The 13,430-nt window shown below is 35.9% G+C and overlaps 1 protein-coding gene and 1 long non-coding RNA gene across 5 annotated transcripts in view; one reads left to right on the top strand and one right to left on the bottom strand.

The window, feature by feature from the left end:
- The first annotated feature begins 11 nt into the window (after positions 1-11).
- LOC111194896 (uncharacterized) overlaps positions 12-13,430 on the top strand; it is a 34,151-nt gene continuing 20,732 nt past the window's right edge. Inside the window, exons 1-2 of one of the 2 annotated variants that reach the window (XR_007441141.1) lie at positions 12-133; positions 7,684-7,929. This is a non-coding gene — a long non-coding RNA (uncharacterized LOC111194896). Of the gene's footprint in view, positions 134-7,683; positions 7,945-13,430 lie in introns of both variants that reach the window. The other variant, XR_007441142.1, reaches the window with a different exon arrangement.
- On the bottom strand, positions 7,241-12,382 carry si:ch211-67e16.3 (uncharacterized). 3 transcript variants are annotated; one of them, XM_007234144.4, is made up of 5 exons: positions 12,301-12,382; positions 9,701-10,015; positions 9,333-9,508; positions 8,928-8,978; positions 7,241-7,920 (listed from the first exon to the last, which is right to left on the bottom strand). In XM_007234144.4, exons 1-5 carry the CDS (start codon positions 12,353-12,355, stop codon positions 7,792-7,794), a joined length of 726 nt encoding a protein of 241 aa, XP_007234206.3. In that variant the 5' UTR covers positions 12,356-12,382; the 3' UTR covers positions 7,241-7,791. The 3 variants fall into 3 exon arrangements, with proteins under 3 accessions (XP_007234206.3, XP_007234207.3, XP_022535980.2); XM_007234145.4 differs by having other exon boundaries at positions 7,241-7,917; XM_022680259.2 differs by lacking the exon at positions 8,928-8,978.

Here is a 13,430-nt window from a genome sequence, read left to right as displayed (position 1 = left end):
GCTTCCTCCCTCCTCTTGCTCTGATGTGGCAGTGCAGCAAGAGGAACCGCCTCACAGCGAGTTTCTGCCATCTCCTGGATCCACTGCATCTACTGCAGCTACCGCTCAAAGCAAATCTCCACAGATTAATAAGGTACAAAACACCCACACCCAGTAAAAATACAAGTCCCCTATCAAAAAAGGAACTTGAGTAAAAGTTAAAGTGTTCTTTAAGCTCCATACCAAAGTGAAATAATTAATGTATTAAAAAAGTTTATTCTAAAATGTACTACACAAGCACTGAAAGTAAAAGATGCCTTTATTGTCATTGCACAGTGTACAACGAAATTGAGCAGCAGTCAAGTCACGTTTTTATTGTCAATTCTGCATATGTAAAGGACATACAGAGAATTTAAATTATGTTACTCTCCTTCCCAAAAGTATTGAAAATAAGATTATAAGTATAAAAGAATGTGAGAAACCATATATACAATACAGCAAGGACACAGATAGACATACGTGAGACAAAAGACACAAGCCAATAGTGCAATAGTATAAACAGGACCCGTATAACAGGGTGCAAATAAAGAGGTATAAAGCTTAAGTAAGCATAACAATGATACTACTTCTACTAATAAAACATATATAGAAAAAAATGTATAAATATATTTAAACAGCCTTTATTTAACATTGCTTCATAGGGGCCATCATACTATTAGTGTTAAATTGCTCTTTAAATCAATGTCAACCCTGCAAAAAAAATCCAGCCCAATAACAACCAGCAAGTCATCCAGAAAAAACGTACCTTATCCTGGTCATTAAAATAGCCACTCCTCCCATAAATCCAAGGGGTGGGGTTAGGATTAGGTTTAGGGACAGGACCGATGAAAACATGACATAGAAGGAGTTGGATCAGAGTTGGACCACCCCTGGACTTCTGGTTCTGCAGTGAGACCATATAAGCCTACCAGCATAGGGTATGATTTTTTCTGGATGATCAGCTGATCTTGGGCTGAATTTGTTTTATCAGGGCTGCCATTGATTCAGATGTCAGATGCTGCAAGGAAAAGGCTATAAAATCATAGAATAAACCTAATGTCGACATTCATGATTAATTTAGTTCTGGTGTCCAAGATCAACACTGATTCATTTGTTATACAATGGAAAAATAAAGGTTGATTCCACATACTTTTGCTATTTGGGCTGTGTCTAATAATGTGAATCTGGTTTTGTCAACATATCACTTTTACCTAGAGCATATTACATTTCATCACTAAAGATTTCAAAACCTTTTTTTAACCATTTTAATTTTTCTTTTACACAAATGATGCTTTAAAATGACTTAAATTAAAATATGTTTATGTCAATTTCTACTGAAAGTGAGCCACATATTAAAATATGCCACACTTGTCCCAAAGCAGATCTGGGCCAATTCTGTGCTTCTGTGCTATCATTCTATGTGGTATGTACCAGATGTGTCTGCCCAAGGTTTGCTATCTATTTAAAACTGAGCCACATAAGACATGATCATGCGCCTGTTGTTGTACACATAGGTTATCTGTGGGTCATTTCTGGTAGTGAAGTTGTAGCGGTTGTGTGATAGTGTAAACTGACTAAGAGCACACAACCACATCTGGCCCTCTTTTGTGCCATCAGTCTGTGAAATGTGTGGGCTGCAATGTGGACCAACTTTATGTTATCTTGGTAGCTGGGATTTAAAGCCTAATTCATAACAGGGAACGTGGTGTTATTATTTTTTAATTGTTTATAAAAATAGAGGAATGTGGAAGCACATGGGTGTCTGTAGTAATTAGGATGTTGTGGTTTTGGGGACCATGGTTATGTTGGTGTGAGTTTGAGAGGAAGTTAAATAAACAGATTAGTTGGTATATGGTCAAATTTTTTTAATGTTTATGGTTAACGTTAGGCTATAATTATGTGTAGTATTTAATGCAAATGATCTAAACCCAGCTAACAATTTTTGATTCATATAACATTTTCTGACATTACAACTAAAATTCTTAGAATGTTTTTAATTAACTTATATATATATATTTATATATATATATATATTAATTTTAGTTTTGAGTATGTTACTTTTAACTTTTTGATAATGTTAGTATCTGTTTAGCTGGGAACGTTATGTCAAAATGTTTCTAATAACTTTCACAACATTACAATATTTCTATAATGTTACAGGCTATTTTTTCTGGAACCTTTTTCAAATGTTGCTTTCAAGCATAACAGTTATGATCTCTCTCTCTGAAGCAGTTTATTTCAGTGTCTGTATATAGATGCAGGTGCGTGTGGACCAGCTGTGTTCGTAAGAGGGAAGTTTCTGTTTATAAAATCCTTAAGAAAATGTGTGGGGCATGTACTGTAGAGTGCAGTCAAAAATCCATTATTAAGAACACTAAAAGAAAACCTGTCTGGAAAAAAACAAACATGTTTTGTCCTGTCTGACAGCAGACTGGAAATGTTGAATCTGCACATTACCACACAATCATATTTTTCTAAAATAATCTATTTTTTTAGAGACAATAACATATTGTTATCTTAACAAAACAACCTTGGTCTTGAGAAACACTACTTGTTATCCTGACAAATCATCATGTTGGATAAATAGGAATAAAATATTAAACGGTAAAGATATAGTTAGAAATTATATTTTCCTAGCTATTTTTATGTAGTTTTTAGCTGTATAATAAGTTTTGCATTATTTTGCAAGCCACTGATTTGACAGCTATTGATTCTACAATCTACACAAGTTTGCAGAATGTAGTTATTTTCTGTTCATTCCTCACCTGGTTTCAGTTCTCAGACTCTCATCTATCTTTCTCTCTCACTTCTTCTCAAACTCTATATCTATATAAAGAAACTCTTTATTTGCCACCAAATTATGAAAAAAAAAAACCCAACAACAACACAGTTTATCTTCCTAAAAAGAACTGATAAACATAAGTCTGTAAACATTCACTAAAACTGTGCTAAATTCTGGAGGGAGGGGGAAGGTCATCCTACATTACCAAAGAGAGGGAAGCTCATTGCTTTTTCTGGGGAACTTGCAACCTCTCGGGGTCTACCACTTAAAAGGGTTTTCTACCATGGTGTGACACACAAGTGACGTATCTTTGACTATGGCTGTGGCTAAACTGTGCAATATATAAGAAATGTCTTACCACTTAAAGAAACTCCTGAGAAATGTAGAAGCAGAGGCAAGGGCTGTGCTTGATTTTTGATAACACATTTGTGAGTGGGACTGTGGGAGACTGGGCACTGTATCTCCTGGTGGACTGCATGGTGGCCAGTCCTAAAAAAAAAAATCCAAAACCAACAAACCAAGAACAGTGAAACATCTATTAGACCATAAAATAACACTTCAAAATCTGCTTAACAGAACTACAGCTAAGTTCCTGAATTATAAACTCAAATTAAAATCTAAAGAGCTGCAAAGCATCGTGGGAGCACTCCTATGCCACAATATCATTTCTCTGTGGGGGTCAGTGTTTCGGGATTGTGTACCTCCGTGACGATACTGTCTTGCACAGCCCCCTCTCAAACGTTTCTTTAGAAAGTTACAGTGGAAATGTGACTGCAGAAGGAAATGGCGGTTATTTAAGGCACCGTTTCTCAATAGTTGACTACATGATGGTAGGTCCTCCTCCAAAAATAAAATGAATAAATAAATAAAACTTAACAAACTAAACACAGAATAACGTCTATAAAAACAAAAACTAACACTTCAAAGCCTGCTTAACAAAACTACAGCTAAGGTAATGAATTATTAACTCAAATTAAAATCTAAGGAGCTGCAAAGCATCATGGGAGCACTCCACGTCACACTACTGTGTGGGTCAGTGTTTCTGTGAAAATCTACACTGGGTCATTTTGAATTTAGCCACTGCTGTTCCTTACAGGTGAGCAAGGAGGCCAGTGTGTCTGCAAAGACTAAAAAGCTGCTGCTTGGGTGTCCGATTACAAACAGTTTAGCTAGCTTTCCACACACAAACACACACATAGCTATCTGGTAAGAGTCTGGAATAATTAGAAAATATGTAACCTATGTAGTTGTTTGTATTTGTTTATGTAAATTAGCTAGGTTAGCTAACTAGCTGGGCTGTAGTTCTAAGCTAAGCTAGGCTAGGCTAGACTGAATAACAAACCAAGTAACAAAACCACAAACAGACTATTTAAGATATGCTTCTACTTCAGCTTAGCTAGCTACAGTTCCCTGTTAAAAAGGGAAACTTTAGTACTACTACTACTGAGCACATACTAAACTTGATATTTTAATACTGAAAGGAGAAATCCAGTGTGAAATGGACTTGAGATGTAGTAAAACATGATAACAAGTAAGAACTTTTGTTGGATATCCCACTTGCACAGTTTGCCCCCAGAAGTCTGAAATACAGCGCTTTTTAGCCAAATCTTTCAACAGGCTTACAATGATAGAAAAAGGGGCACAGAGTTGACTATGCAAAATAATCACAATTTGTATAGTATTATCAAGCTCAAAGTAGCTCCACACATCATTGGTAGAATTCTGACCACCCTGACATTCAAAATAAGCCACTGAGAAACACTGTTTATATAGCTGTTAATGAATATATACTCTATATTAGTTATAAAATAAGTTCTTAGTGCCTCATTTTAAATATCAGGGTGCTCAGAATTCTTTCAATGAAGTGTGGAGCTACTTTGTGCATGTTAATACTGAAAACAAGTGGTTCTTTGTATGAGCAACTCTGTGCCCCTGATGCTAGCATTTTAACTAAGCCTGTTGGGAGAACACCGGCAAAAAGTCTGTTCCGAAAAATGCTTTTTTTTTTGGAATGCTGCTGGTAAATGGATGTGAGCTATTTAGGGCTGAACGATTTTGGAAAATAATCTAATTGCAATTTTTTTATCTATAAATTGCGATTGCGATTTAAAATGCGATTTTTTTGTCTTCTCAAGTATTTTTCAACAACAGAAGCAATAAATCAATCTGTTTAATAATAAACAATGTCAGATTTATTTAAAGCACAGATAACAATAAAGCAAAAAATCTATGCTTTTCCTTTTCACCATTTGTTTTTTTTATAGAAAAATAAATACATAAATAGCTTTTCCTTTTCACCATTTTTTTTATTAGGAAAAACAATAGATTGTTACCTTACTTTAACTTACTGCTCTCCAGCTAGTAACATCATGAAAAATTAAAGTGCAAAAAACATAAAGAGAATCTGCTTTAACCAACTCGTTATTTTCTGTATTTGAAGATGCAGCACTGGTCGTTGGCATTTTAGCCTTGCAAATACCACACGAGGCTTTGTGGTGTTTTTTTAAATGCTGAAAAAGGTTTGTAGTGTTACCTCGCGTCGTAGCAACAGTAGCAAGGCACGTTTAGCACAGTACCTGACGTTGAGCAGCATCTTCTTTTTTAAAGCCAAAGTAATTCTACACAACTGATGTGTTCTGTCGAGCCTGAAGCCATTGTGCAACAAGGGCGTTTTCACACCTGTAGTTCGTTTCTAATTAGTTTGTTTACTTGGAGCGTTTTCTCGCTCTGTTCGGTCTGGTTTCCCATAGGCATAAATGTAAACGCACCAAAATGCGCATCAATAAACCACGCAAGCAGCCTGTGTCCTCTGATTGGTCAGAGCTATCTGACACGGGAGTACATTAAATATAAATATACGAAAAAAGTAAATACAGCGAGAAGATTTTGTGTTCCAGCGCAAATATCTGTGCTTTAACACTGAACGCTGAAACACTGCACTTTCAAACACAGTGTTTCTGCGTGCAGCGCAGATTTATACATAATAAACAGAGTCACGCGGCCGTGAGCTATGAATGCAGCGCAGATTTATACATAATAAACAGAGCAGTGAATGCAGCGCGTGCCTGGACACAGTGTTTGTTCACAGCTGTGGTAATTAGCGTTATCTGGCTAATATATTAGTTTAAACTATGCTTGCTTTATCAGCAGTTTAGCTCAAATAAATGGCTTATATTTAATAGGTGGATCCGATCGAGACCGGATCACGTTCTCACCACAAGCGAACCGCTCCAGAGTTCGTTTGGTACCTAGAGGAGGTGGTCTCGGTCCGGTTCTTTTGATCCGCACCCGAGTGCGATTACTGTTTTTACACCTGCTCAATCGAACCGCACTAAAGTTACAAACGGACCAGAGTTCGTTTTAACCGGACCAAATAGTGCTGGTGTGAAAACGCCCTAAAGTGCGCTGTGTTGACTTCACTTCTCCACCTCCCTGCCTTCTGCTCGGGTATGCTCCGCTCGTCATCGGCTTGGCTCGCTCCCAAGCCACGTGACCAGTCAAATCGCAGCCAGTGCGGTTAGAGAATCGCGTTTTAAAATATCGCAAAATTATCGCAAATGCAATTAATCGTTCAGCCCTAGAGCTATTTGACAAATGTTTGTTTCACTACACCCCAAGTCAATTTTACACCAGATTTCTCCTATAAATACTAGCTTAAAAACAGAGAGGAGTTTGGGTATAGCATTGGCCTGTACCAGAGCCAGTACTCTAGCTATAGATTCTCTGGATGTATCGTTTTTAAGCAGTGAGAAAAAGACCATTAATAAAGAGGCGGATGTGGCGGCCTGGTTATATGGTGTGAAAGATTAAATCACTCTGAGACCTACTGTACACTATTACTCACACTTTTCTGTCTACATTACAAGCAGTACACTGGAGGTTAACAGGAAGTCTACATTGAATATATTTTAAGATTTGACCTTGCAGAGTTATAAATCCTTCTGATTATTTTTATTTGACTGAGATGCATATAATGCTGATGTTAAACAAGGAATCTTATAGACAATTAGGGACTCTTCTGTGAATTATAAAAGGTACATGTCTGTGATTTTACTTACATTTTATGATTGCATTTTAAAATATGAGTGCCTGAGGCACTAAATAAAAAATGTCCACTTGCTAAGCAAGAAAAAACAACCACAGCGCATCTGCAATGCCAAGCTAGGAATGAACATCTGATGGTTGACTACTGTCAGGATGCAAATCAGTCAGTGACGCACCTGTGTTTTCTGCTGCAAGGATACCAACATGCCAGCCATTTACCTGAACACCCCTCATTTTCAGACCACCACACTCATCACAAATCGGCGTAAATATATTTGTAATCTCTGCCGCTGTTAAAAAAAAAAAAAAAGCAGGCGCTAGGCATGAAAATAGCCTGTTGGCGGGGTGTAATTTAGCAAGGAACATTGCGACAAAAAATAGCTTATCACAACCAAGCAGTTTGTTCATTATGTTTTATTTGTCAAGAAAATATAACATATATTGAATGTGTATTTGCCAGTATATATATATAAATTTAAAGTTTAGCATTATGATGCCCAAGCCACTATAAAATATTAGCATAGGAAATACAGTAATACAATTACAACAATAAAGTATAGCAATATGCACCATCAGCCATTACATTAAAGCCACCTGCCTAATAGATTGTAGGTCCCACTTACTCTAATACTTGCACTTGCCTCCAACATATCAACTGCAAGAAAAGAATGTTCCTGCGCTGCAAAATAATGTATATCCCACCCCACCCCAATGTAAATGCGCCCTTGTAATAGGATAATCAAAACACTACCTATTTTTTGTTATTTATATTCCTGCCTTTATTGACAGTTATGTCTGAAAGTGTGTTATATATACTTCTTCATTTTGTGTCTTTACAGCAGTGAGGCTTGTGTGGATGTGACTGGCTCTTCTGAATCTCCTTGATGAGGTGAATACATCACAGGCTGCATGATGTAAACATACACATGATAGTATATGAAGATGGATCACATGAAGGCAGCAGGAAGCCGATGAGAGTTGTGGTTCATATCTCTGACAGTTGCTGCCATTGGGGGCACTTTACGCATATCCATGTATTCTGCGTTCTTGTCTGCATTCTTCTGTCTCACTTGCTTCTGAAAGAGGTTAGTAGGTCAAAGGTAAGCCACAATATTTCTGCTCAAGTTAGTGGAAAAACACTGTGATTATAGTTTGACATATATATAAAACAACATATAACACACTCCTGCTTATGCACTTGTTATTTCCCATCAGTTTAATTCTTTACAGTTCCACATTATATCTAAATTTCTCTCTAACACACACAGTGCTAACACACCAGGCTGGGAGGGTGACAGCTAACATGAGTGTCCTTTAAGTCATTTGATGCACCACTGTATCTTTTAAATCTTTTAAAGCAAACACACTAGCTTTTTAGTCTCTTATCATTGGCTAGAATTTCACTAAATGCTGAGGGGAGAGGGAGAGCCATCCTACACTTCCCAGACTCAGGCAATTTTCAAGGGATGTGCCATCTTTTTTTTTTTTTCATGGAGAACTATGATATGACTCATACTGTAAAGTCTCTTTGACCATGGCTAGGCAATAAAAACAGTTCATTAGGAGCGCATTACCACATAAAGAAACTCCTGAGAATTTTTAAAAGAAGGTGGGCATTGTGTGACATTGTGTAACTTACAAACAAAGACTGTGTATCTACAGCCCCCTTATGCAAGAAAAGCCCAAAATTGTCACAGCATGAGGTCCATTTACATGTGGAAAAGCATACCATAGACCCCCACATATTAAAAAGATTTATTAGTGTGATTGCAGTAGGTAATCCTATTATTTTTCCTATTATTTTTTTCCTATTGTTATTATTATTATTATTATTATTATTATTTTTTGTCTCCTCAATTTTCGAGATATCCAAAATGTAAATAACGCTGCAAAGTAATAACATGGTTCTTAAAGTCCAAATTATTGCTTCAAATCAGTTTATACCTTTAGTTTGACCTGCTTTTAAACAATTCAGACAAAAAAAAAGTTTCTTGATTTATATAGGATTGCACCATATTTGTGTAGATCATGATTAAATTAGATTGTTTTCAGCTTAGATAAGATTAATATAATAGTTTCCTACCTGCATTGGAACATAAGTTAATGTGTCGTTCAACTCTTGAGACCATTTAATCTGGAGAAAAAGAAAAAAAGACAATAAAGCTTATTTACCAAACATAGTTAAATTGAGGAGAATAGTGAGACAAAAAAGTTCTTAAAAAAACATATAGGATGATTGATGAATGTCGCACAGTTTGGAAAGCCCTCATTCATTTGTTTTTTTTTTCTTTTTGGTTATTTTTTGTGCTGCTCTTGGATGTCCTGTTCTGCCATTTGGACAGTATTGCTTGTCAAAGTTTGGTTTGCTTTCAGCATTAATGATCAATTTTTCAGTTCAGTTGCATGTGTGGGTGATGTGCCGAAGACCTGGAAGATGTTTTATGATATAAGAGTCAATAAAACAATACAATCAATATATTAGCGTTACCTTCAGCGTAATGTAGAGAATGGTGATAATCAGGCTGTAGAGACACAAAAGGAGCATCAGACCGATCAGAGCCCAGGCCCAGATGAGAGTGTTGGGACGGCAGGGAATCTCAGGAGGGGGGATGACAATGGTAGTCTCCGTGCTGTTACACGGAATATTGGGAAGAATGTGCGATTCTAAACAAAATACAAAGACAATCATTAAACTGTGCTTCTTTTAACAGTGCACATTATCATACAGTAAATGTTATTTAACTAAAGTACATTTATGCAGTTCCACACTATTCCCATTGAATTGTTTAGTAAATTTCACAATTAATCTTAACACTGTTTAAAAGAAACTTAACAAGTTATTTTGACTTCACTCACCTGGAAACAACCTGAATGCATGCCCTTCTCCCTTGAGTACTGGAAGAGGGTCATGTCGAAAAACCTCACATGTGTAGGAGAGTTTTTTCTGGTCAGAAGTAAAATTTTTCAGGTGGAACTTGGTCTGGTTGCCTTCTTGAGACCAGTCTCTTCTTTTTTGAGATGTCTCACAAACTACATTGTTGTTAGCTTTGAGCTTTACAGCAACTTCCCAGCCTTTCTCCCAATTATACTCGCATATAACAGTAACTGAGTCTGGATCTTTAAAGCTGTACTGCAGACCAGAGGTCACGTCGAGAGAAGTGTCTGTCCATGCTGACAAAACAAACAGAAAAAACATCATTTTAAAAGGCAGAAGTGCTTACAAATGTACTGACAGATCTATGAGGAGCAGCATATCTTAAATGCAGATTTAGGAGGTCAGTTTCCCAAGGTGCATAATCTAGGTCCAGATAGTACAAATTAAGCCCAGGAGTTTGTTTTAACTGCCTGAGCAGCTCTGCTGTATCCAGACTACCCACCTCTTTCTATTTCTTAATGCTAGGCTTGTCACAATAATTACATTATTGACTTAACATACAATATATAGTCATTTTTGCTGACCTCAATATTGACCATTGTGTTTACTTTGTGTATTTATATAATATTTAAAAATATATATATATTTTTTTGTTCTTTAAAATGTAATAGTGTAAATGCTTTATAGTAGTATTATATACCAGTAATACCGGTGACATAAAATTACAATAACATTGTTTATCACAATTATTTCTGGGATGGTATGGTGACAGAGGAGTGATATTTTAGATACAGGTGACCAGCTTCTGCAGTAGGTTTTTTTTCATTAGGTATAAAAATAAACTACCAGTGAGATGTTATCTGTAAAGTGTAGATGGTGTCAGCAAATAAGTTGCTTGATGTGAAAATGTGTGAATGTGTATGTGTTTGTGTGCGTGTGTGTGTGTAGTGCTATGGTTACCCGTGGAGTGTATTTGTAAGATGTGAAGTCGGTAGGCAGGTTGGTGTATAGTGTTGATAATTCATGAGTGAGTGAGTGGTATGAGGAATCTGGATTCTAGTGCACTGATCATACCCTTGGTGTTTTACTACAGTAAACATGCCACGTAGTTGTGTACTAAAAAGCCCTGTAATCTCAGATGAAATAATTTGTATGTAAAAATATATAATTGTGATCATTTATGTTTGTAAACTCTTTCTTTAATTTCATACCTTTTTCAGCATTCAGCTACACAATTGTCACATTTCAGGATGTGCAGTTGTTATAATAAGATGCGACTGCATAAAATTGTATATACACATAATAGCTTTTTTACTGCTTGATACAAAAACAAAATTAGCTCTTTTCTAATTTCCCATAACATATCATTTGGTTGGATACACAGATGGCATTTTTAATATCATGAAATGCCGGATCATTGATTTATGGTGAAATCTGGTGAGAAATCCTGTTTTAATATCGCAATATATTTCACAGAACAACAAAACATGGCATTTTTTTCAATTGTTTAAGTATGATTTTAGCCTAGTTGTCATTATCAAAATACTGTGCCTTTTGGAACCTATATTCTTCAGATTTATCAAACATAATACTACACAGAAATCATATTTTCCCACTGTAATCACTTTATGTTTTCACTTGCATGCATCCATCTACCCTGCCATGGCAAGCTGCAAGACAAGGCCGACAAAGACAGTGTGGACAATTTTATTGAAATTTACTGCCTTTAAATTAAAATGTAGTGCACATACAGTTGCAAACATTTAAAAATGTTGATGGAGACTTTGTTCTGTTTCAGATATACATTTTGATTTCTAAATCAAAATCATTTTAATTACCTGGATATTTAATTATGTTTAAGCTTTACCTCAGCCATATTAAGTAAAATGTTTATTATTCAGCAAATGTCTTCAGTCCCTTGAAAATAAATAGTTTAAAGATTTTAGTGGTACTAAAGTTACTTTCTTTCTTAAAGGGGTCGGGTTATCCCAAGATGACAGGGTGGACACGGATTTCTTGCACACGTTTAAATAGCTTGAAATTTGTAGTAGCTACATTAATAATTGAAATGTGTAAAAAATCAGGGCCATCTGATGTTTTGTAGATGTCATTTAGCATCAGCGTTCTGTTTAAAGCGTCTCAGATTTTTACGCTCGCCTAATTTTCTTGTTTTCAATATCAACTTCAAGAACTGACTGTTCACTTGCTGCCTAATATAGCCACTCAAATTTGCCAAACTTCAATGGTGTTCACTTCGCTTGTGGTGAGTGGTGTTAATGTTAAGGCTAATCGATGTAAATTAGGCAAATTACTTGATTAACAAAAAAAATAAACTACTGTTATTCTTAAGTAAATGAAAAAAAATAATAATTAAAAATCATATTTTTACTCAAATAATGTAACTTCATACATGTAATTGATTCTATTTTGAGCAGCCACTGTCCAGGATACTTAATTACTTTGTAAATGTATCTTTAAAATGATTAAAATTAGTAACTAATGAATTAATTTTGACATAAATACAAAAGGTAGTAAAAGTTGAGCACAAAATAAATGTGATCGTTGCTGTTTTTCCACTTACCTTTTTGAAAGGACAGATACAGGCTTAGCAGAAGGGTTAAGCACCTTACAGACATGTCAGCTTTACAGCGGCGTGTGTGTATGTGTGTGTATACTCGCTGAGCTCCTCAGTATATTTTGACTGAAGTGAAAAAAAAAACAGGAAATGGCAGGAACTGTTTGCCTGATCGCTGACGCAGACTCAATGATTTAGCGATATAGTTTAGTGACAGTAAAGTTAACACAAAATCTGCTGTCAGCTGGTAGTTGAGAGACTTTACGCCATTTCATTAATCACTTCTCCCAGTGAATTTATAATGTTCTTTATTATTTAGATTAACTTCCTTTTTTCTGACTGGAAGTTGGTAAAGACGCGTGTGGGTGGCTTTTCTGAAATAGGTGTTTGGTTGGAAGGAAAACACCTTAGAAATCTGTCATGTCAAACACCTACACTTTCCATAATCAAGCTAGTGAGATAAAGTGATGCAAAGTCACTTTTCCATGTGAGGATTTAAGATGGTTTGTAAAAGCAGTAAAGCCAGCAAAGTCATTTCTTATTTAGATAAATCTGAAACTACAAACATAAATGTGTTGCCCAAATAAACAGAGCGAGATCAATCATCATTTATTTTTGAGCCAATGTATGTAAATTTGAAGACACAAATCAGAAAAAGTTGTAACAGTACTGGGAATTCAAATAAAAAAATAGAACAGTGTAGAACAGTGGACTGTGATTTTTATTTGATTGTACCCAAGATATTTCATGTTTTGCCTTGTGAACTCATTTGATTTGTCAAACTTATAACCAATATTACAACATTTTCTAATTGGGCTTGTATTTTTATCAAAATACACAAGCAATCAGGACACATTCTGGCTCTAGCCCTTACTGTTGTGATGAGGTGGCTTTCAGAGTTTAAAATGTGACTTGAATACATAGGCCCAATCCCATTTCACCATTGACCTTACCACTTAGCCGTACCCCTCTGTTTTACATGTGTATGTCTGTGAGTAGGGTTTCCAGATTCTTGTTAGGCTTGAGTGGTAGGGGGAAGTGTTAGGGCTACTGAGAGACATACTCAAAACAGAGGGCTGTCCGTATTTCACGTCCTGTCCCGGGCGTCCCGGGTTTTTTTTTTTTTTTCAAAAAAT

This window comes from Astyanax mexicanus, chromosome 11 (assembly GCF_023375975.1).
Source record: "Astyanax mexicanus isolate ESR-SI-001 chromosome 11, AstMex3_surface, whole genome shotgun sequence".
NCBI classification, from domain to species: Eukaryota; Metazoa; Chordata; class Actinopteri; order Characiformes; family Acestrorhamphidae; genus Astyanax; species Astyanax mexicanus.
The sequence above is the reverse complement of the archived record's forward strand: the minus strand, read 5'-3'. Positions and strand labels throughout refer to the sequence as shown.

What these genes read in the sequence shown, in the direction of transcription:
- si:ch211-67e16.3 (XM_007234144.4), bottom strand. Translation starts at nt 12,355, where the DNA reads ATGTCTGTAAGGTGCTTAACCCTTCTGCTAAGCCTGTATCTGTCCTTT. An exon ending in GTATCTGTCCTTTCAAAAAG is followed by an intron (nt 10,016 to 12,300) that starts GTAAGTGGAAAA and finishes TTGTTTTGTCAG; the next exon opens with CATGGACAGACACTTCTCTC. An exon ending in TAACTTATGTTCCAATGCAG is followed by an intron (nt 7,921 to 8,927) that starts GTAGGAAACTAT and finishes AACCTCTTTCAG; the next exon opens with AAGCAAGTGAGACAGAAGAA.